Genomic DNA, 24,162 nt, shown 5'->3' with positions numbered 1-24,162 from the left:
ACTTTGGATAAAATTATTTTTGACTCGAGCAGAAATGTTTTGTGATTCTCTAAACCCTAATCCTAATGGTGGCTTGCAGCTGAGGCACTCTGCAGTATGGGTGAGCCAGCTGAGAAAGGTGTGAAGGCAGCAGTATTGGTGCAGTGCTCCCTTCCACATGCCTTTTGCAACCCCAGAAAGTATCCCTGGACTGTAGGCTTTGTGGCTCTCTGAACCCCAACCCTAAAGACTGAAAACTCCCACATTTGGATAGTCCTGAACCTTGCAATAAGCTTTGAACTTTGTTTCAGGAACTTCTCAGCATTTCTGTTACTAATGAACTAGCTAAATATACACTGGTTTGTTTGGAGATCAAATGAAAGAGATATTTCATCACCAATATCTGGAGCATCTGTTATGAAATAACTTACTAGTTTAAAACTCAAGTATGCATTACTCAAAGTAACCACAGATATTTTGAAGGATATTTTATTGCTGTAGGAATAGTATATTCTTCCAGCTTTGTCTAATGGTCCTGCATCTAAAATCCACCAAGAACTTGAAGATTTTTATAGTCTCAGTGGGGTGCAAAAATAGAGACAGTAAAACCATTGCTTATTCTGTGGGTGTGGCTGAATAAATGCAGTTTTGGTTTCTGTGATGTAAAATACAACAGACTTGTAGTGTTCTTAGGATGTGTTTTACTTAAATTAGGTGACTGGTTTGGTGTTTTGGGATTTTTTTCATAACTAGTTAAGCACCAGAATGCTCATTAACTGGCTCTTTTCACCACCATCTGGGCAGAAGGGAGCTCTGCTTAGTTGGGTCCCATGAATATTGGCATTTCTAGTAGTGGACTACTTGGTGGGAAGGCTCCTACAGGAACTTTGTGGTTAAACATCCAGCTGTAATCGTATCGAGGAGGGACGATTAGAGCAAATGAGGACCTGTGTGTTTCCTCTTTGTCTCCAGCATCCTCTGGAAAAGCATACCTATAGGCTTGCTTTAAACTGGTTTGTGAGTTTGGCCTAGGAAATAGCTCCATTTCTTGTAAAATACAAGGAAGCTTCTTGAATGGATTGAAAATGTAAATGAATGCAGACAATTACTGCAAGCAGAAATGCTACTCAGAATCTTGACACGTGGGTCATTTTCATGATTCTCTCTCCCCATGTGTGACTTTCAAACAGTCTAGGGGGTGTCTGTTTCCACAACTTTTCTGGAGTGATTTTGGAAGTTGTTGAAACAGGGTGGAGCAAGGGTCTAGCCTTGGATGTTAGCAGGAGGCTCTTTGGCTAGCAGAGAGCATTGAAGAAAGCACTTCAATAGTTTGGGGTTCTAAGCAACATTATAATGTCAGCTACATGGTGTAGTTACACAGAGAGTATAGAGACACAGAAATGCATTTGGTCAGGAAAGATGGTTTAAATGGGTCCCAGTATTCAATTGGCCCTTGTGTGTTGACATTTAAAGCTTAATGGCATTAAAATAAATTGCATGCTCAGTATTTAACTGCTTTGCTGAGCTGAGACATAAACAAATACATTAAAAAGAATTCTAAATTAGAGAAACTACTGATTTTGCAATGACTTTCATTCCACTTACAGTGTTAAAAAGAAAATGCAAAATGTAAGGGATTTATAAATCCAGCAATCATTTTACAACTATCAACTTTTAAAGTAGTCTCTGTATAACATATGTAGGCATGTACATAATTTTAAAGAAAGCAAAAATTAAGTAAATTATATTAAAATATACACAATATATACAAGCATAAACAGGTATCTAATAGAGGTACATAATCCTTCTAAATTTATATGCCCAAAGTAGGGAATCCCCTAAATAGGGATCTGTGGTTTAGTTAGCCAAGGTGGTCACAGAGCCAAAACAGAAAATACAGAAGTAATCCAAGAGTCCATGTTGCTTTGGAAGAAAGAAGTCATGTCTCACCAGTCTAGCAAGGCATTTTCAGAAGAGTTTGTAATAATTTTTGTAGCTGGATCTGGTCATTAAAGTACAGTTGATTCTTCAAAAGCTCCTGGATCAAAGACTGTAGAGGAAGAAGGTACTGTGAGGTGAGAGGTATTTTCCTCCTTCATGGTAAATACCTGATTTTTAAAAGGTAGAAATCAATTGTCGGTCTTCTTAATGGAGAAAGTCTTTATTAGGTTGCCCAGTCACCTGGTTTTTGTAACTTTGGATGTTTACAAAACTCCATGTTAACTGCAAAGGAAGTGAACAGCAAGAATAGCAAGTTGGCAAAGTTTGTTTCAAAGATTTCATATCGAAACTGAAGCTGACTGTGAAAATGTGACAGTAATCTTATAGTAGAAAATGCCTAAAGAATACAACAGCCAGTGCCATTTTTGTGTCAATAAATGCAGAGTGATGCAGTATAGGAGCTATGTGTCCAGAGCAACAGGATCCACGTTATCTTCAAGAAGAATGATTTGGGAAGCACTGTGGATAATTGCCTGAAATTGTCAAGTCAATACCCAGGGAAGGTGAAAAACACAGTGTTTCATGCACTGAGGAAGGAAGGAAGGAAGAGAGAAAAAGCAGAAAGCATCCACAGGAGATGTGTTATGGTATGCTGCAGTCACATCACGAGTCCATTCCCATGCTGGTGTTTGCAGGATGTATTGGGCTTCTCATCTCAGGAATGGTGAAATACAATTAGAAAAGGGAGAAGAAGAAGCACCAGAAACCTGCATCCTCAGAGATATTGAATAGTTTCTACATGAGGAAGACTGCTCAGCTTGGGAAAAAGCTGGTGAGTTAGGTGTGATAAAAGTATATTAAGCCACCAGTCCTATGAAGGTGAATGAGAAAATGGAGGGTGCTGCTACTACAGCTCGTGAAGTGAGAACCATACCGTGCCCACATGAAATGCCCAGGCGCACCATGCATTGCCACAGGGAGCTGTGGGCAGAAGTGTAAATAGATTCAAAAATTAGTGATTAGTGGGCCTATGGAGGATCTCTCCATCTCAGATAGTGAGCCTGCAAGTGGGTCATGTTTAGGCAGCAACAGCTAGGGAGACTTACCCTTTTCTTTTCTCTTTTTTATTAAAAAAAAGAACCTTGATGATGATATAAGACAGAGATTGGGTGAGTGGAAGAAGAACTTCCAGTGCTTTTCACTGCTGAAGATTTATCTGGGGTTTTGTGGGCTTTTTCCCAGCCAGGGGCTGTTTAGGATATTATTTTAGAGTCTGGTCAACCTGGGCTCTATAAAGTAGAACTGCCTCCTTCCCTGGCACCTCATTTCACAGGATTTCATGCGAGTTTAGGTTGGATCCCCTACTGTTACTGGTCCTCTAATGCAATAAGTGAAAGGTTAATGCATTGCAAAAGTAACTGTGATAATCCTGATCTGTAATTTAGTCCATTTAGTGTATCCACAGGATTAATTCTGAAATGCATTAAGCAAAACAAGAAGTAATATGGACTTCATATTGTCTCCCTTATACTGTAGTCTCATTTAATTAGTCCCTGAAACAACCAACTGAAAGCTTCCCCTCTGTCCTGTTGTTTGAATCATGAATTTTAAAGACTTTTGAGAGTGACTCAGGAGGTGAAACAGCAGGGCTTCTGATGTTATTTATAAGCTCTGTACTGGAAACTATTTCAGTGTCTGTAGCCATGAAACTCAAGCAACTTAGCCTGTAATTTCATCATTTGAGACTGAGTGACAGGAAAACTAATGTTGTCAGTGTCCCACTAAACAGCATTAACATTCTCCATTGCCTCTTCTTACTTGAAAAATGGACAATGAAATAATTGGCATTATAGCTAGCTGTCAGCTACAGCTTATCCCACAAAGGAGGAGGTTAATATGAGGACCAAAATACATGGAAGAGATGCCTGCAATAAGTGGGTTTTCATTACAGTAATAGTTCTGCAGACAGCAGTTAGGCAGGGGCAGCACACAAAACATCTGTACAACACCTAAAACAAGCAGGCACTCTACAGGGCTTGCAGCAAGAGATGCTGAGGCACCAACAGAGCATTCCAGCCAGCCCATCCTAAACACAGCTACAATTGCAGCAGATTTATTCCCGACCACTTGAGATTTGTGATTTTGCTGGGTTTTAGAAAGGCACAAAATGAAAATAAAAATAAAATAAGAAATTGTGTTCCTGTTCCTATCTTTTATCTGGTTTTCCTTTTGTAGGTCTTTGGCACATACCCTTTGAAGGAAAAGCCATGTGTCTTCCTACATCTGCCCTGAAGTTTTGACCTTTCCAAATGTGTGGGGCAGAAATGTTCCAGCTGTGAGAAGGGAGAGGCTATTGATTCTATTACTGTATGTGAGGAATACTATGCTCTTCTGTGTTTATGTTTTCCTGGTACATACCATTTTTGAACTGCATAGAAGATTGTGATGTGTCTCTTTGCCTCTTTTTCATTATTTTTAAGTATTTGATGTAAAAGAAAAAGATACGTATATTTCATCAGGACTTGCTTTATTTTTAGGGCATTATGGATTTTTAGTACATTTCTGAGTAGTGTCACTGGCATTTAGAAGGTCTGAGATTAGAATAAACTTAAATTAAGTAAAAGAGTTTTTCTTGTTTCTTAAATTAAAAACAGGAAACAAAAGCAATATTTAATAGATAGGAAAAAAAGGAACCTGTCTTTTATAGCCAGGGAAAGCACTGCAGAAATAAAAATAAGGTTTCAGATCAGGCACCTGATGTGTTGACATCTTACTACAAGCAGTACCTTTGATAGCATGTAGGTTTGTCTTGACAGGAAGGTGCAGCTCAAACAGGTACTTGGAAGATGCAAGCGAAGCTCGTGTTAAACCCCTTTATATTTGTAAACTTTTGGAAACATTGAGCAAACTATGCCTTGTTAAGTAAGGCATTTCCAACTTTGCTGTTAGGAGGTAGTACAGCTTGCTCAACAGGACACTGGCCTCAGCTCAGATGTCTGGCATCTATTCCTTTCTCAGCTGCTCTGAGAAAATGAATGTGTCATTTCATCTCTACATGCCCCTTTCATCCTTCAGTCCCTCTTGTCTGTTTAGAGTGTATGTTTTTTTGAGCTGGAGTCTTTTCTCTTTGGAGAGGTGTACATATACTGTGTAAAATAATGGAGTGGCAATTCTGTCAGGACCTCTAGGGACTACTATAAAATGAGACCTGGAAAAGTTACACGCTTTTTTATAAATCATTAGCGTATCACTTCACTGTATAAGGCAACGTACATGCAGAGGTCAGTGTCCCAGAGATCTAGCTGTAATATTGAAGATCCAGGACACCAAAGCAAGGTTATAGAAACAGTGGGGATTTTCCCATTGTATCTGAAAGAGGCATGGCATAGCTGTGAAGTTTACTTGAAAGCAAAGACAACGGGGAAGCTATTGATAGGGCTCCATAGCAAGCATGTACTGACTCCATGACTCACATTTGACTTCCTTTGGCAATTGAATGCTATTTGGGGTATAAAAAGAAAGGGAAGAAAATGTAAGGAGGAGTGTAATGCAAAATTTTTAAAAATGTAAAATTACTCTGAAGTTACTGTGTGTTTTCCCCCTAGAAGATATTTGTGTTTTATGGAAACTGCCTTTATAATTGTTCTGATAATCATTATCTGCTTTTCCAGTCATTGTTTGCACAAATGACAAGAATTTGAGTGCTTAAGTATCTGGCAATAGAGTTTAATTCTAATTATGACTTATGACAGCAGCGCTTATGAAGGCAGTAGACAGAGTGACAAGAAGCAGTGGTCATCGTTGACATGCTCATCATTTGTTTTGTGGTTCATGCATCCTTTTACCTCAATAGCAACATCTTCTTAACCTGGCAATAAAACCTTGTGTCAGTTTTATTAGTGTGTGAAGAATAGGTGTTTGATATGAACACATTGTAAGGCAAGTCAATATCCTTATCATCAGCTAGTGAGTATTTGCATTGGGCATTTCATGCTGAGATCAGAAGCTGGAAGGGATGGGCTGTTTTTTCAGAATTCCTCAATGTGTGTGTGTGTATTTTCACCAAGGTACTATTACCCAGCTGATCACTAAAAATACATTGTCTGTATGAATTACCAAAGCAGCTGCTTTTACCTGTCTTATGCAGTGCATCAAACCAAGTATGAAATAGCAGAGAATCATGAAATGAGTTCAAGACACTAATGAACTTGAATTGAAGAATTTTTTTATGTTGTGTTAATTCTAAGATGTCTGGAAGAGCCAAGGCACCATGGGTTAGAGTGCCACAGAATGGCTGAGCTTGGCAGGCACCCCTTGAGCTTGCCTAGTCCAACCCCCCCGCTCAAGCTGGGTCAGCTGCAGCAGGTGCTGAGGACCATGTTCTGTCAGGTGTAGAATATCTCAAAGGGTGGAGACTCTGCAGCCTCTCTGGGCAGCTTGTCCTAGTGTTTGACCCTGGGGGATCACCAATGGCACTAGATAGCTGCTGATGCAGTAACAACTGCATTAAATTAGGTAACTAAACTGTGCTAAAGAGGGTTTTCTGACACCTTGTAATGGTACTATGAATTATCTTTGTATTATTTTATTGAAATGATTAATTTTCTCCAGTTTTTAATTTCCAGTATTTTTGATGCATTCAAGTAATATGTACAGCATTTTTGGCAGCAATATTTAACATTCCCTGTTTTCATGCCACAGCATCTATTATATCCAGATAGAAGCACTTTCTCACTGATTTCCTTTTTGGCCAGCAGTGTTCCTCATATGACTTGCATCACTGTAAAAGTGAACACACTGAGAAATGACAATTAAAGAGCATTGTTTGACAAACATCCCTTTTTTTTTGCTTTATGACTGCTCTGCAAATGCAGGACAAAAAGCAAAGTGCGTAAAATGTGACAGTGTAGCACCTAGCCCATCTCTTGGTTTTTTGTTCAAGTATTGGTTCCACCTGGAAATCAGAATTAGATACATGGTACACACCTACATAACAGGGCCCAGCTGAGGGGTTTTAAGTACTTAATTAAAGCTTACAGACTTTTAATTCTGTATGCTGTCCCCTTTCTGGGTGGCTACCATGGACATGGGTGAATAATTTATAGGTCTGTGATCCATGGCTCCTTATCTGTTTTATTTGACTCCCAGCTTATATAGCTGGCAAAAATAACCCCCATTTGTTACTGACTGTTGTTCCTGAGACAAATGTTACATAACAACAACAAGAACAAATTACACTCACAGCATTGTTTCTTCTGTTAGATTTTTAGAAAAGGGGATTTAGGTTCCCATGGTCTTTACTGAGGTAACCTAACATGACTGCAGTCTGCAGGGCCCTGCAGAACTTGCCTCTTCATGGTCATCTGTGAGGGCTGGTCTCAGCCCTGGATGCATTTACTGGTGCAAGGGCACCATTCAGTGTCTCACTGCAGCCTGGCAACCTCTGGCAGCAGAAGTGTCTGCAGGCAGCTGACATCAACATGGAGGTGTCTCAAGTTTGAAGCAGGAGACTTCCTTGCAATGAAAATTGCTTGCAGTCATATCTGTGCCCCAGGGTGCTTCATGTCCAGAGGTTTGCGTGTGGCGCTGAGCTGTAAGCTGTTCTTGTGCTCAAAGACAAGAAGATGGATTTTCATTTTTGTTTCTAATTACATAGGATGAAACTGTTTTCTTAGGGTCTTTTCCATAGTCTCTCAAGAAGCAGGTCACTGGCTTCAGTGCTAGCCCACAACATGAAAGAGACAGCATGGCCAGTCTGAGAACCTTCTGATATTTTCTCTACTCACACATTCTGATTTTCTTGCACAGTAATTGATTGATGTCAAATCTGATAATTTTCTGATTTATAAAATCAATTTAGAGAAAAAAAGTCTTTTCCAGCGTTTCAGAGAGTTAAGTATGACAAAGCAAAGGGTGTTTCTTCTTGTTCCATTCACAAGGATAAAGTGCTATTCTGTAAATCCATAGTTACTCTGATTAGTGAAATTTCTATGACAAAATCTGGGCAATTTTTGTCTTGAGTCTTACAAAAGTGTTCAAAACCAGTAGTGGGTTTGCCTCAACAGCTTAACTTGTTATGAGCCTGTAGTGCAGAAGCCCATCAGTTAAAGAATGTATCATTGTTCAATCCTTTTATGATTGCATATATTCAAAAGGATTCAGAAGAAAATTTTAAAAATTAATTTGACTTTACATAAATTTAATCTTAAAATTATTGGAACATAATTCAGCACCTGTAACCTGCCCGGTGACTTCTGTGGGACTGCAATGCTTCAAGTCAGGAGCAAACAGGTCATTTAAGAACAAGAAGAGCCTCTTAAAATCACTCACAATACTGTATAACCTTATGCTATAGCATTTGGTCTTTCTGCTTCATCATCTCTGTTATGAAGGGATCTTCACCTTGGGTGGAATTAAAATGCGTTAACTTTCCATTCCTTCTCTCTAAAATAGCAGTAAAGTGAGCCATCCGAGTCAGTCCCCAATACAGCAACAGAAACATGCCTGTTACCCACAGGGAGAGCTGGGCTCTGTTCTGAGTGGCTGTACAAGTGATCAAAAGATATGTATTCTAGGAATGCACAGCTATGCTGTGGGAAATTTTGCTTTCATTCTTTTCAAGGGCTTCAGGCATCTCAGGAAAACCAAGAAAAATCATAACAGTAAGTTTTATGAGCACACATGAGTTTATCACAGCCCTCATCATCTGATACTGATTTCCATTGCATGTAAATAAATATATGAATAATTTATGTTTTTCATCTTTATAATCAAACAGTCCTGGGGTTTTTTCATTCTTACTTGACATGGTACGAGTCTCCTCAGCCTGTGTTTCTGCCTGCAGCCCATAGCTCTTACTCGTGAATTCACACCAGTTCTCTGGGTTTGTTGACCAAGAAAGGAGTGGCTCTTGTTGTGCTAAGTGGGTCCTTCCTTGGGAGCTGTGTACCTCCTAGCCCTGGTCAGGGAACAGGACAAAGAAATCAAGGCAAAGGAATTGTAAGCAGTGAATGAGTGTGGTGGGGGAAATATCAAATTCACTTATTTTCAAAATTTGACATGGAATTCTGTTCATGGTGGAATGATTGGTGACATTACAACAAAGCTGATGGAGGCTGATAAAACTGGAGGAGAGGCAGAGGCAATGAACTGGGAAAGAAGGAAATTCAAGGCAACAGGGGGTTAGAGAGGGTCAGTGGGCACTGGAGCAGAGAATAGCCAGGGTTACAATCCTCTGCCACCATCTCTGCTGTGGCTCCTAGTTGGGTGGCAGCTTCTCCAACTCATCTTGGCTTTGGTCTGCCTTGAGTGATGTCTTGCAAGCATTATTTGTGTTCCCTGAGCCCACCTGCCTTCAGGAAAAGTAGTCCTTTCCCTGCCCGTGTGGTCCCAGAGGGAATCAGTTTTTCCTGAAGAGGAAAAAGCATGATTTCACTTAACTTGCTTCTGCCCCAGCTGATGAAGACTCCTGACTGCGAGAGGAATGTAGTCCTGAGCTACCTGGGTTACCCCAGATTATCTGAGAACTTGTTCTGAAACAGCACATCCTTGTGATGTACAGGGGCTCAAAAGCAGAAGCAAATTCTAAAGTGTTCCCCGCCACAAATAACAGCAAGGAAAGGATTCATAACTCTGTTGTAATTCATCATTGGAGAACAGGGGAAGTGCTGCTGTGGGGTTACTGTAGGGATTTTCCTGCTTGAACTCTGGTAGTTTCAGAAGAAAATGGATGCATACTGTTGCTGAGGAAACGAGTCTCCCAGGGGAAGGTTGGCTTTTCCCCAGTGTGAATTTTTGCTGCCTCATGCTCACTCGAGTCAATTAACCTAAAACTTACAAACTGCACATGGTATGGCTCTGTACAGTTATTATATTTCAAATACATTATGAATTTTGTACAGTTGCATGTGGATTTAATCATAAACAGCCCAGGAACAGATTCAAGTTTATATCCCTCTTTAAATATTTGTATTCCTATAATGGAACTTTGCCCATTTTTCTCTGTAGGTGCCAGCTTGCATAATGACATCAATAAATACTTCTGGTTTCATCATTCTCAAGGGGACACGATGACAGTTCAGGATCCAAACCAGATGAATCTCTGTGCTGCTGTTTGGACTGTTGTCTCCTATGTAATTGCTGACATGGAGGAGATGTTGCCAAGGTAATAAAACAGCAAGAAAGATTTCTGTTCTTCAGTAAAGATTGTAAGTCTACTAACGCATGCAGACTACAGCTGTAGTAAATTCTGTTAACCTTGATTTTGTGCTGTATTATTACATCTGTTTTCCTCAAAACACACTCTTTTACACATTTCTGCTTATTTTTGCTGTTTTAATCTCTTCCATTTGTGATTTTCACTTAAAATGTCTTCCTTTAAGTACTCCTTAAATTTCAGATGAAGATATCTCTGACTATGGTATAATAACCATTTGTATGCACAGTGATCTTGTGCAGCAGGAAAAATTTATCAAATAAATTTTTTGCATCAGGATAATTAGTGTATTGATTTAGTGTACACGTTTACTGGTTTTGTTTCTGTCTTTCATTCTACGCATTGGAATTATGTACCATTAACCAAACAGCCCTTTCTTTTCACTGTTTGAAGGTAATACTATAGTTTCTAGAAGTTTTCAGGTTATAGGACAAATTAATTTTGTCTGTTTTAATGGTAATATGTGGTAAAATGGTCAAATAATAGTCAAAATGCTAAAATAGCATAATAGTTTCATTCAGGTCCACTTTTAGAACTTATGAAAGGTTCACCTAAGACTCAGGTAAACCAGGACACAGAGGATAGAAGGCCAATCAGAGGACTCCCAGCTCTCCTGTGTTTTTTTGGGCACCTCCTCATGGAAAGCCATGCGTGTCTTTTTCTTTCTTGTGGAAGACTCACCACAGTGACAGGCAGAGAATTTCGTGTGGCAGTTTTTCTATGAAGTGCCATGTTTCAGAAACAACACCCAGCTGTGATTTGTGACCTTCAATACTTGCCAGCTGATTTCCAAACAAAGTGTAAGAGCAGATTTTGATTCAGAATCCTGAAGCCATTCCTAGCTGCCCCTTGCTTGCAGGGATGGTCTCCCCTGCTGAAGCTAGACTAGAGGATGCTGGTACATATTTACTTTGATGGAAGGATTAACCTGGGAACTTGATTCTTACATAGTTTGTTGGTTTGGGTTTTTTCTTCCTTACTGAGATTATGAATATTCAGATGAGTTTCAGGCATATCTGTAGAGAAAATATAACTGTTCTTGGAGAATATTTTAAGGTGTATGATTTCTGCTCATTTCCTTGTGATGTGATCCTTGTTTGTGATTTTAAATTTTACAACAAGCAAACTTAGTGGTGTGAATAACTGCTGCAATATAATCAGCACCAAACAACTAATGTTACGAACATGGAGTATTAAACCAAAGAGCAGGCAGTCCCTAGTGCTGTTAATCACCTCTGCTGTTGAGCAATAGCTGAATAATGAGCAATTCATTTTTATAGAATTCATAATCATGGTATCTGTTTACTGTGATAATAGCTGTTTTCCATCAAATTTACTAACTATTTCAATATTCCCTCCAAATCATTTCAAGAGCATAAAAGCTGCCTGGAGGTACTCTGCTCTATCTTTTTAAAGAAACAATATTGAAATAAAGTTAGCAAAGATTTCCTCTGCTTTCAAGGTGTGATGCCTATGTTTCTTTTTTGCTTGACAAGAGCATAGTTGGTGGTGCTCACCACTGACATATCCTCAGCTGTCTCCAAATCCAGCCTTTTGTCCTTTACACAATGTTACTGTTTCCTGAATTGTGTTCCATATTGTTTTCCCTCAAGGTATGAGGCTTTGTACATCAGAGATTCAGAAGGATGTTCTGTGAAGTTATATTGTTGCAAATCTTAACCTATGCTCTCTTGGAAATGGTGTTTATTTGTGTTTTTCTCCACTGCCTCATGTCAAACGGAAAATCTCTGGAGTCAAGAATACTCCTCTGCAGAGGAGAATAACACTACAGGTGTGCACATGGCACCACAGCACCTGCCAAGATGTGCTTGTCAGCTCCTAAGTAAGATAATTAACTATTCCCAGGCCAAAAGCAGCACAACAATGTAAGATAGACCATAAAAATTAAGACCATTATGCTCCTGAAGAAAATTTAACCTTCATGTCAACCTCAGATACCCAGTTCTAGAGAGTAACTTTGGTTTTAGAAAAAAAATGTTCAAAAATCAGAACTGCCATCTTATTTTTCTAGAAATAATTAAAATGAAAATATTTTATTTCTGACATTGAAAAGCACAGATTTTTTTTTCTTGTAAAACCAGATTTCATTAAAATTAGACATTGTCTCTGATTCACACTTTTTTTTTTCTGATCTATATTAGTTCTCAGACCTAGAAGTTCATCTGTCCATAGTACTGTTCTGATAATCTGCCTGTTCAGATGTACCTCTCTCAAAAATTTCCATAAATGAGGAGATGCTAATAAATTTCTTTTCTTTCCCAGTGGGATTTTGTACCATCTGTGCAATAGCTTATCTTTACAACTGCTCAGTGTAGCAATTATGCTCTTCCAATTAGTGTCCATTAAACATGTATCAGCTGGTCAATTTTCAATTCAAGAGCACAGGGTAAGCCAACATAACTTTGCCTTCCACTGACATACCATTATCTTTGAGAGTCTTTCTCAACTTTTAATTGAGAAAGTAGTAGCTTAGGACATTATTTATATTACTATTATTGTGAGGGTCACCTGCCACAAATCTGTGCTTATCATGAGTAATTCAATGATGTTCTAGGTCAAAGGGACCATGGGTAAATTTCCCTCCAATAAACATTTGGGTTTTTGCCTGCTAAGATCTGTGAGCTGAGCACTGAAAAAATCAGCACTAGCATTTAAATATATGTCAAAAATTTAAATTTCAAATAATCATCTTCCTCAAGGTATTACAAATCTCTTGCATCTGCTGAGAAGGGAGGCCCCTGAGTAGTCTTCCTTTCAGCTACAACTCGAAGGTTTCAGACATAGTTACAGAGGGCCAAGGCCAATGCATAATTCATTTACCTGACTAGACTATAGTACAAATTCTCATGAAAAGTCTGTTTTCAGTACTGCATAATGTCATGTAAGTAACTTTGCCAGTAATAAAAGAAGAATTGCAAGGTAGGTTTGCTTTTGTCCTTCATTGTGCCAAGGCCATACTGACGTTTCACTGTCTCTTTGAATGATTCTGTTCTATATGTTCTCACAAGATTTTTAGGTTTCTTAAAATAATTAAAAACAAAGAGACAGTTGAAGCAGTGCTGATTCTGCTGCTCCATTACCAATCCTTGGCTGCATGTTTAGTTAGTATGCTTCCCCCATAGCAATTTGAGACACTTCCATTTACTATAAGTAAATATCAAACGGATCTTGATATCTATATCTGTCTCATGAAATATACATACCATCTAAATGTGCCCAAATGATTAATTTACTGCTGTGTAATGATTAGCATAAAAATCTCATCACAGCACAGAATAGAAATGTTGCCACTAATTGCTGGTTGGAGTGAACAATGTTTTCTGCATAGAAGTTAATGACGCATTGCAGCTCTTGAATGGGAAAACTCAAGACCTTCTGGGAGAGAAGCTTTTTTCCCTTCTTTCTTGCTAAATGATGGAGACACTGATCATATGTAATGAAAAGGAAAAGATATAGTATAATAGATATATATAATATAATAGAAAGGAACTCACACCTTTTGTAATCTTCTGTCTGCTGCAAATGCATGGAAGCACTGTCCACACACACACTGTAGTCTTTCATGGTCATTATTTCTGGAAACTCCAGCCTTTTTGCACAAAGGTATGGCCAGCCATGGGCCTGTGATTTGTAGTTACAAGTGTTTAATAAGTACGATGTGCTAGTCCCTGATTAAGGTTTTAGATGCCTGTTTTCTCAATAATCGTGTTTGCGCTTGGAGGAGGGGCCTTGATGACAGCCTTCTGTCCAGCTCTGTGTCCAGCTTGCAGTTTGATTTCACTTCAGGACAGATCAACCTCCTGTAGTTTGTTAAGTTTATATCTTCTAGAGGGTTTTTTATCTTTCACTTTCTTTCTCAGCACTTGTACTGTGGCATGGATATTAGGAATCACTGACTGAAAAAAATCTGGGTATTTTGTGTATTAGGGCTCAGGAACTGTGAGATGCAATTGAGATGACTCTGAAGAACAGCACATGAGCACATGGTAGAGAGCTCCATCAGGGCCAACACTTGGCATTATCACTGACCTCTGTTACTGGCAGACACAGCTTTGTGATCAATGCAGTGAATTTTCATCACCAGTCATGGTTTTCTACATAACTATGTGAAAATCAGGCTTTTGAAAACTAAAGAGGGAAGCTCTGGAGGAGGGACCACAAAAGCCACAAAAAGAGCAAGGTTATATTGGCTCAGGAACTGTGGCTTCAAGTACCAAGGTTTTACTCTGCATTGCTGTGTGAGCTGGGGAACACTGTCTGAACCTCCCTCAATTCCGCTGTTAAATGTTGGTAGTGGTGTTTGGTGCTTGTGTATGGTGTAGCCTGATTTAACAACACTGTGTTAAAAGACATGATGCAAGTAAAATGTAAGTTCATAGCAGAGGCGAGGTCCAGCTGGAGGAGAGGAATAAGAAATTAATGCCTTCCAGCTACATGAGAATTCACCTGTAGAGCATGTCTTTTAGTAATTACTGTTTGCATTTGCAATACTTGCATTATTCACATTATTTGCATTTACTATTTGACATTAAAAGCAAAAAGAAATATTGCTCCTTCAGATGCTGCCATTTCAGAATAGACTTTGGACATCAGGCATATGAATTTTAAACTAATGGGACTTTGCATCCGGGAATGATGTGGGATGATTTTGTGTGCAAAATGGTCACACACAGTGCCATCTATATGCATCACTGCACTACATTGAACTGTCACACACATACTAAGTATTTCACAGAATCAGGGGCCACACACTGGAGCAGTTTGGGAAAAGGGAAGAGGTTAAATGGTTTCCCAACAGTCATGCAGCCAGTCAGTCCTAAAGCTAAAAATAGTTTAGTTCCTGCCTCAGCCAAACTGTGCTGCCCATAAATGAGTTACTACTTTCTTTTTATACCACTGAGAAAACTGTGAAGCTGAAGTGCAAAATTTTGTGCAAAAATGACACTTTCAACTGATCATAGGCAATGTATGGAGACTGAACCTTCGGGAAAGTCTTCAAAACTGATTTCACTGAGATTCTTTGTGACTCAAGTTATAATCTCTGGAATACTTCAGCTTCAGCTTTGTGAGTGTGATTATGCAATATGTTGCTTATTCTAAATTGGCTATATATTTTGCTTTTTCCAGAGATATTATGTCAGTGACACAGCTGCAGAGAATTCATATCATTGCCGGTACTTAAAAGAAATTTCCCAGTTCTTTTACATGTCATCATTTTTTATTTGGCTTTAAATTTCTGTCACTAGGACAGCGAGGTATCACAAATTTTAATATGAGACACAATGCAGAGACTAATGATTGTTCAAAAGCAGATAATAAAATATTCATTGTTTTTAATAGAGTGTCATGCTGATCTTTCCATGGCTATTATCAAGCTTTAGCTCATCAGGAAGATGAGTTTAAAAAGAGGAATTGCTAGAAAGTGAGTCATGAGACACTTAACCATGTAAAGTTAAATGTTGATCCTTTACTCCTCCAAACTCCTCCAAATTGTAAAAGCTGAGAAAGCTATAAATACCCACAAGGAAATGTCTGATTGTCTTCAGCAGTGATTCCCAGTGCTGAGTCCTGCGTAGAAGATATTTTAAGCCTTTATAATGCAGCCTGAACCCTTAACATGAAATGCTGAGATGCAAACACACATTAGTTGTGAATTCTTATATTCCTTTTTCTCGATGTAAACAGGATGCAGCTGTACTGGGAATTCAGCTTAGCTTTGGTATTGCTGTCCCTCCAAGCAGGACTGCCCCCTGGCTATGTGGCAAGCCTATTGGAAGGATAAGTACAAGCAGTAGAAGAAACTACTTAAAAATTTGGTTTTGTTGGATCTTTCTAAAACAAAAAGTGTGGGGGTGTTAATGCACAAATACCTTTAGTTTGTTAAACAGCTGAACTTACGCTTCAGCATGCGCAGTTGTTGGAACTCTTTTCTTTCCTCTCATAAACATTAGTGTCTTCATAGGTTTGAGAAGATATTAAATTAAATAAATCAGTAGGCTCTGTGTAAGTAACACATGTATTAAACCACAGCCTAAGTTACAAAAAATGTAACTTAGATCAACATTTATCAACAGGAAATAACTTTTAAATACGAAGAGAGGATTAATTTCCAAGTTGTTGGAAGGAAACAGATGTGATAGAAGGAAGTATAGACTTTTTCTTTCAATACAGCAAAATCTCATTTCAGGTGTTCCACATAGTGTGTTTGCTAGAACTCATAGGAGGAATTAGAGGGGATGTGCACAGCCTTGCCTGTTGAGCAAAATCCTAACAGTGCTTGCTGGCATCAGCAGAGGCTGCCCCACCAGAGACCCTCTGGTTAGGGGGCTGTCCATTCCCTGTGTATTTGATAACACTGGGTGTGCTATATTCCCAGAACTATGTAAGATTGAATTTATGGGGTGAGGACCAGAAGCATTTATTGGGAACGTTCTGCAAGAAGTGTGTGACACAGCTGTTTCTGACGCCACATCTTCATATGACAAACAAATAGTGAACCAGCTGTTGGTAGCTCAGCCACCCGCTGAGCCCGTGTGGTTCTGTGGGATGTGTGATCACTCCAGGCTTCACTTGGAGGAAAGAGAACTGATGATCACTGACCAGAGTCCAGGTGTTTGGTTGACCTCTTTCTATACCAAGAATGTGAGATTGCCATAGAGAATCTTTCTGCTGATCCCCTGGATGCAGCGGTCCTTTGCATCCATGCTCCCATAGAACCAGAATAAGAGGAGAGTTTTCATGATCGGTGAACATCTGGAGGTGAGTACTTCTTTTTGCTCTCCAAGTGCTCCAAGTTCAGGAAGAGCTTGGGGTCTCAAGTTCTTTTTTGCCTCCCAAACTGCCATACTTGTATATCTCTTAGACTTGGATTTGCAATGGATTTGTAATATATAGCATTGTCATCACACTGTGAAATCACTGAAGTCTAATACTTTTCATGTTCCATATCTCTGCATTTCAGAGCTGTGTCTAAACAAGCAGGAACAGTAATGGCTGTCAGCAGAGTGCTTGACAATATCTTCAAAGCAGAAGAGCTGAGTAAACATTTGCTGTGTGTGCTCTATTAGGTGTCAACAAAAATTTTATTCCTCCCTCTTTCATCTGTGAAGTGATGGAGGGGGAAAATATTACTGCTCTGTGATTCTGCAACAGCTAGTGTTAGAGTGGCTGCTGCAATACTACTAACTCAGCTTCAGGCATAAGATTATATAAGACATCAGCACTTGGCAAACTTCAGGGAAATCACAAATGTAGCAACATTGTTTATTGCATAGTGTTTATTCACACAGTAGTGAGTGATCCTTTAAAACAGAAGTGTTAGTGGCTTGCAGTATTTGCAGAAACATTCTGCTGACAACCTAAAGCTTTGGAAGGCTGCTGTTACCTTATTGTAATAAACTAACAAAAGTGAAATTAATACCTGGGGTTTTTTAACTTACCACTTTTAGATTCCTCTACGGAAAAAAAAACATCAGCTCAGCTTAAAATAAGTATAGGAAGAGTTCCCAGCGGTCCTTCAATTTACACTGGCTTAAAATATGAAGTAAAAAAGATTGAAGCTCCAGGTAAGCATTGGTCAACTCAGTAGGAATTTCTTCAAAAATATTTGCAAATGTGGGCAGATGGTGTTAGGGTTTTCTGCAGTTTAACAGAGCAAGCAGTTATATTAGACATTTTCTTTTTCCCAAAGTTATCCTGATTTTGACAAAAATCCTCCTGTTGCCATTAATCTCAAACATTCTAACAAGCTCTAACTTTACTACCATGCTGTAAAAGTTTACTTTCTGGCCACTTTTTTTCCCCCTTAATAAGCTCAGTTTAGTGGTTTTAACTTAAGACAATAAACCAGGAACTCCCAAGTTCTAATTCTGCTGTGGTAACCACCTTGCTGGGTGGTCTTGGCACACCCTAAAGGTATGTCTTCTATGTGGACTTAATTTATTAAACACGAAAAAACAAAAAAATCCATCCATTTCTGAGCCTGCATGCATCCAGAAGTGTGGGCCACTGTTGTGTTCTAATGAGGTGTCTTTTAAATTCACTCACAGCCGAAAACAGCTGAGATTTGGGCATTTTCTAATTTATGCTCCATAGGTGAATTAACCTTTCTGATGAATAACACTCCAGCTTGGCTGAAATATGAATACAATTGTGGTCCATCTTCACTGTAGCTGATACACAGTTTGGAGTGGAAAAGACATCAAAATTTGGTGGATTTTTGACCTTAAGACTAATGAAACCTTAGAGTTTTGAGGTATTTTCTGTTTGTTAAAAAATTAACTCTTCGCATGTGAAATTGAAGATCTTTCCCTTCAAAATTCTGCAAAGAAACTTCTGAAAAATAACATTGAGGGGAAAAGCTAGAAAAAGTTGGTACAAAAACTGTCCTGTATGGTAATACCGTGAGCATGAAAACAGGGAATATATTCCAAACTTGTGGAAGTGTTGAGTTGGTTGGGGTTTTTTATCCAAGAGCAAGAGTTAATAAAACTGCAAAGTAATTTTAGTAAAGTGCCTAATTTATTCTTAATTCAAAGTCATTTTCTTATGGCTACAGGAAATATGCCCTACTGGAGTCAACTCAGACAAAATTCAACAGTAAATGTGTCACCCCTCTTCGTTATCCTGAGCAGAAATCTACACAAATCTCACATATTCTGCGTCTGTAGCTGATGGTTACTGAGCCTTTGGTACAAGTAATTAGGAGTCATCCCTCATAAAACAGTTGGAAGCTAGTGAAATGTCAGAGGATTCCCTCCATATTCAGTTTTATTACAAATTCATGTGCTATACTCTCAATTTTGTTTAGTGGATGCAATTAATGACACTGAAGACTTCTCAGGGTATAAATTAGAGTTTAAATTTGAAGTAATGCCAGTGGCTTAAAGAAGACAGTTTACTGATAACTCAGTCTTCAAACTGCACAGTATATCAATTATTCACTTTCTCACCTGTCAACTCTGGCTCTAGATTTGATATGTGGTTTAAGCAGCATCTCTTTGTTAAAGGAAATTGCAACAGAACTTAGTTGTATAAAACAGTTCTTCTTTGTACTTTGAGTGAAAGAACTTTAAAACCCAAACTGTCTTTAAAATACCCATTGCCCCCAAATATTTTTTTCAAATACCTTTTTTTTAAAAATCAGTTTCAGCTTCTGTCCCTAGTAAGCATACATATTCACAATCCACACAGCTGAAAGAAAGCAGAGCAGGGAAGGACTTATTCTTTGCAGGCGCTAATGTTATCAAAAAGTAGTGATAAAAAAAAAGTAGAAACAGCAATTGTATACAGTAAGTCTGAGATGCTGCTCTTCCAGGAATGAAAAAGAAATTCTTGTCTTGTATTTAGAATGGAAGAAAACTAAACATCTCTAGGGAAATGGAATGCATAGGACAAAATAGCAAGAAGTGCAAATGGGAAGATGAGAAATTCTTACTATGCCCAAGGAAGGTAATGTAGTGCCAAGATACCTGAGTCACTTAAATATTCTGGTCTGGAAAAAATGAAATGAGAAGCTGAAGATAAAAATACCTGTATTCAGTACAGCTATATAAAAATACTAAATTCATAGTCCAGGAAACCCTGCAGTTGCCTCAGATGGTGTTACAGGACCAAGAGGTGGGCCAAACTGATGGCAGGCTTGGAAGTTTAAAGCAGTTTTAAGCAAACCTGAGCCAGCTGGATGGAAGAAATGTATAACTTATGGGTTCATTATCTTTCATCATCCAAGAAGGTGAAAACTGGCTGATCTCAGTGCACTTATATTAGAATTTTGGTTCAAGGGAAATGTAGAACAACAGTCACTGATACAAGAGAATTGTTGGGTGGAGCTGTGGTTGGAAACTGCAGTGTGCATCACTGCTGTAGCAGGGCTTTTCACCTTTCTTTTTCCTTTTGCTGAGCATTGTTTCATGCAGTCAATGCTGTGTCTTTCATCAAGGTTTACTTTAAAGTTTGAAATTGATGGTCATCCCATGATTTCCCCTGAGCAAGTTTTCTTTACGATGAATCTTCTCTGCAAACTTCTTTAGAGCTTGTAACTTACCAGTGTGATAGCACTGGCATTTGATGTGCTTGCACAAATCTCATGCCCAAAAAACTTGCCCTTGAATTTGTCTTCTAGGAGAAAATTATGTTGATGCAACCATAGATGTTGATTATTTCTATTACATACAAGGATTCTTAATTGAAGAAATAAAGAAAACAAACCCAACTGTTTTGCTGCCTCTCCAGCCTTTTGAGGTCGATGCCTCTGTGGAACCTCAGCAGCGGCGTGGGAATAACAGGTGAAAGGAAAACTGCTGTGTGGGGAGTGTAGGCAAGGCTTGTCAGTCAATTGCTGTGCTGTGCTGTTTGCCTTTGGTATGTCACTACAAATTCAGTATCCCAACATCACATTCAGAGAAGCCTTACAAAAGCCCAAGGGCATTCATGTTTCACCTTCCTTTATAAAAGGTGTTCTGAAATGTCCAAACTTGCCTTCCTTCCCCTCAAAGGGCTTTATGTGTGTAATGTTGCTGTCTAATCCCCACAAAAATCAGTTTTACACTTTAATCTTTAGAAGAAAATGATTTCATATTTCAGTACAGGATTGAAGCAAAGGTTCTGCACAGATAAAGTGAGACATTGCCTGGCAAAGGAAGGTGTGGTTCCGTGAGATAAAAGGAAGGTGTATGTTTTCTCACTGCTGAATTTGCCTGAAGATACATCTTATAACAAATTTCCCCTTAATGTTGTGAGGATCCATAAATGCAGGTCAATTTAAATAGCCAGCCAATCTGCATTTTAAATAATGGTTTAGTTAATAAATAGAAAAAATCTCAGAGAGCTCTGATGTATCAAGTCCTCTGAAAGTCTCTTAATGGCAGCTAATAAAAAGAACTTCTAAATCAACACATTAATTTCCTGGAAGCCAATGGAAAGTCATTAAATCAGAAGTACTCTAATGCAAACTCGCATGCCTGAAAGTATTCAAGCACTCACATCATGACCACTTTGTGTCTGGGGAAAAAGATGATCAAAACTTCTGTGAAGAAAGGCAATGTGTTACAGCACACTAATTTCTTCAAAACTGGTTTCCACAAGAAATTGAAAGTCATTCCCTCAAAGTAACTATATTATTGGCACCCCTTCACAAAAAGCTGCATTTTCTCCCTAACTGGTGGCAGAGGGAAAGATTGTTTCATTTGGCCTTGTGAAAAACCCACTGCTATCTTTCCTTTGTAATATGTGAAATGAAAGGACTGTGCCTGGCACAAAGACAAGCACTCCTGTGAATGCACTGCAGATCGTTTTTCATTGTATTGTTAAAACTCTTTATTTCCAACCTGTCCCCATTTCCTAGACCTGACTACCAAAGCTCAACCTCAAACCAAACAAGGATTTAACACAACAACAACAAAGAAACCACAGCTGTATTTTAAGACTTCAAGACCCTTTTCTTTCCTGTTTCAAACAGCTATTTACTTACCTTCAACCACAGGCAGCCTCTAAGGTTGAACCTGTTTATATCAAGAGACTCTTCTCCATCCCCATATTACAGTAAAGCCTTCTGAATGCTTGATATTTACCATAACATATTTATGCAGCTTTGTGGTGTTTTGTTCTGGTGCTGGTTTCACTAGCACCTGGCAAGGCTCTTGAAGTTTCCTTTTCCAGAGGGTTTTGTATGGTTTTTCTCCACGATGTTGATTCCTTTGGATTTGGATGGTGACAGCCCACAAACATCCCTTTAATCCTGACTGTGTCTTGGGAGAAGAAATTAAATATGAAAAATTAAAAAAAAAAAAGCAGAGAAGGGTCTGCCCCTTGAGATTTCCCTATAAACAAGTGTGCTGTTTCTCTTGGTTCATGCAGAAGATATGGTGGAAAAACCATGAAGTCCCTCAGTGACTGTAGGTTGTTGGACACGTATACCTGGTTTCATGTAAAGGCACAGGAGGGTTAGGAAACCTAGTAATGAAATAGATGTTAAGGCACAAAGTCAGTTACATTCAATATGGTTTCATGTTTTATAGAGAAGACCCTATTTTACCCATAATGTATTTTATGAACTGCATAAACCTGACAATGTAATAAATTCAGACCTTGACCTTGAATGTACACAGGTAGGCTGGCTCCACTCACAACCTAATTCAAACACACTCCCGATTAGATACTTGAAACACAGGGTCTTGCACCAATGGGGTGCAACACTCAAAGCTCCACTGACTCATAGAAAGTGGTATAAAATTATACTAACTTCTCTGAAATTGAAACCTAAGTGAATTAGATTAGCTTACATCACTGAAAACAGCCGCTCATTACTGAAATCAGGGTTTACCCAAGATTTTGCACTCATTTGCACAGCAAATTTTAAGTTAGTGTGAAACTTGCTATTCCTGATAAGCCCCCTAAGGTTCCCTGCTGCTGCTGTGCTTGTGGTCTGTAGCAGTGGCTGCCCATTCGTGGGCAGGTGTGCTTGTGTTTGATCAGCAAACACTGTTTGGTAAGGATGAAACAACTATACTATGGCAAGAAGTGTTCCAAAACTGCCCCTGGTAGCGCTGAGAAGAGACCACTGGTGGCACATGCCCGTGGCCTGGGTTGTTTCTGAAAAAAGGAAAGTTGCTTCCAACATTATTTCTCTGAGGGGATCATTTCCAAGTGTGTCTTCTAGGCATCCAGGACTTCAACAGCATCCAAGTAACCTGTTGGATGGTATAGCTGTGGTGAAGCAGGGCCTTGGCCTTTGCACTCTCCTACTTGCATTGCTGGAAGTAGAAACTCTCTTGAGAGCCCACAGAAAGTGTGCAGATGTGGTTTGCACTGAGGGCAGACTGCTGTAAGGCACAAGGGCTGCCGAATAGGACTTTTTGTGCTTCTGGCCAGGGAACCTGTCTTCCAGAAGGAAAGCCGCTGCTGCTGCTGCTGCTGCTGCTGCTGCTTTAGCTCCGCACAAGGCTGTAGTGACAGCAGTCGGTCCTTCCCCTAGTCCTGAGATAACCTGTGTCAACACTGTGATGATCAGCTGGTAAAGCATTAGTGTAAAGTGCACTCATGTGAGAGGCCACCCCAATCTGCTCTTTCATAATCTGGAAACTATTCCTTGGCATCGTTTCTTCTCCAGCACTGGTAGCAGACTCTGCTCTGTGCAATTTTGTGCACAGAGAAATGGAAGTGAGTAGAAACACATACTTCAGGTTAATCTTTGTTTACTGTTTTGGTTTTTTAATAGGAAAGCAGTTACACGTGATCTTCAGGGACAACTCTTATGATATTAAAACAAATAAAGTTTATTTGCCACTGGAATAAAAGGATCTGGATGTGAAAGTATTTCACAGGTCACACCAGGCTGGGAGAAGGGGCAGTTACTGAGAGCCACATAGAGGGAAACCTATTAACTCTGTTAAGCCAACAAAGTGTATAATAAAGTACTCTGTATTTGTAAGATAATGTTGTAAGATGTGGGGTTTTTATATCAAACATATTAAATGGAAAACACAGATTTTGTTTGCAAATGAATATTAGAAAGAATGTAATGTTTTTGATCCTATGATAAAAGTCATTAGATATATAAGGGATATGTCTGGAGGCACGTTCCTGACTTACAGTTACTTAAGGGGGGTTGTGAAGTCTAAAAAGATCAGATCACACAATCCGAGAAATTACTAACTGCTTTTAAATTAAAGTCGAGCCCCAGTGTTTTGTTAGCAAATAAAAAATAAGGTTGTGCTTCTTTCAATGTATAGGAAGAAAGTAGTTGAAAGTATGTAGCAGATGTTTTGATTGAGCTAGCAGACATTTTTCCATGGGTAAAAGGCGGTGTACCAAGCAGACAGAGTAGTTCTTGGAAGAAGCAAACTGGTGGGGACAAGTGCTGTGAAAAGGAGTCTAAACAAGGAGACGGAACTGAGTTTATTCATCTGGTTCATTTAGTCCTCCTAGCTACAGATTCCTGTTTTCAGGTAAATAGAGCTGTGATTTAAGAGCATTTCTGTCCTTCTGGCTCCCCATGTGAGCAGGAA

At 39.0% G+C, this 24,162-nt stretch overlaps 1 protein-coding gene across 1 annotated transcript in view; it reads left to right on the top strand.

The window, feature by feature from the left end:
• CPQ (carboxypeptidase Q) overlaps positions 1-11,590 on the top strand; it is a 133,261-nt gene extending 121,671 nt beyond the window's left edge. The window contains exon 7 of the mRNA XM_008630694.2: positions 9,928-11,590. Coding sequence (XP_008628916.1) covers positions 9,928-10,088 — 161 coding nt within the window. The 3' untranslated portion in view covers positions 10,089-11,590. The remainder of the gene's footprint in view (positions 1-9,927) is intronic.
• The last annotated feature ends 12,572 nt before the right edge of the window (positions 11,591-24,162 follow it).

This window comes from Corvus brachyrhynchos, unplaced genomic scaffold, assembly GCF_000691975.1.
Source record: "Corvus brachyrhynchos isolate BGI_N302 unplaced genomic scaffold, ASM69197v1 scaffold302, whole genome shotgun sequence".
Lineage (NCBI taxonomy): Eukaryota > Metazoa > Chordata > Aves > Passeriformes > Corvidae > Corvus > Corvus brachyrhynchos.
Note: the sequence above shows the minus strand (reverse complement) of the source record. Positions and strands in the feature narration are given on the sequence as shown.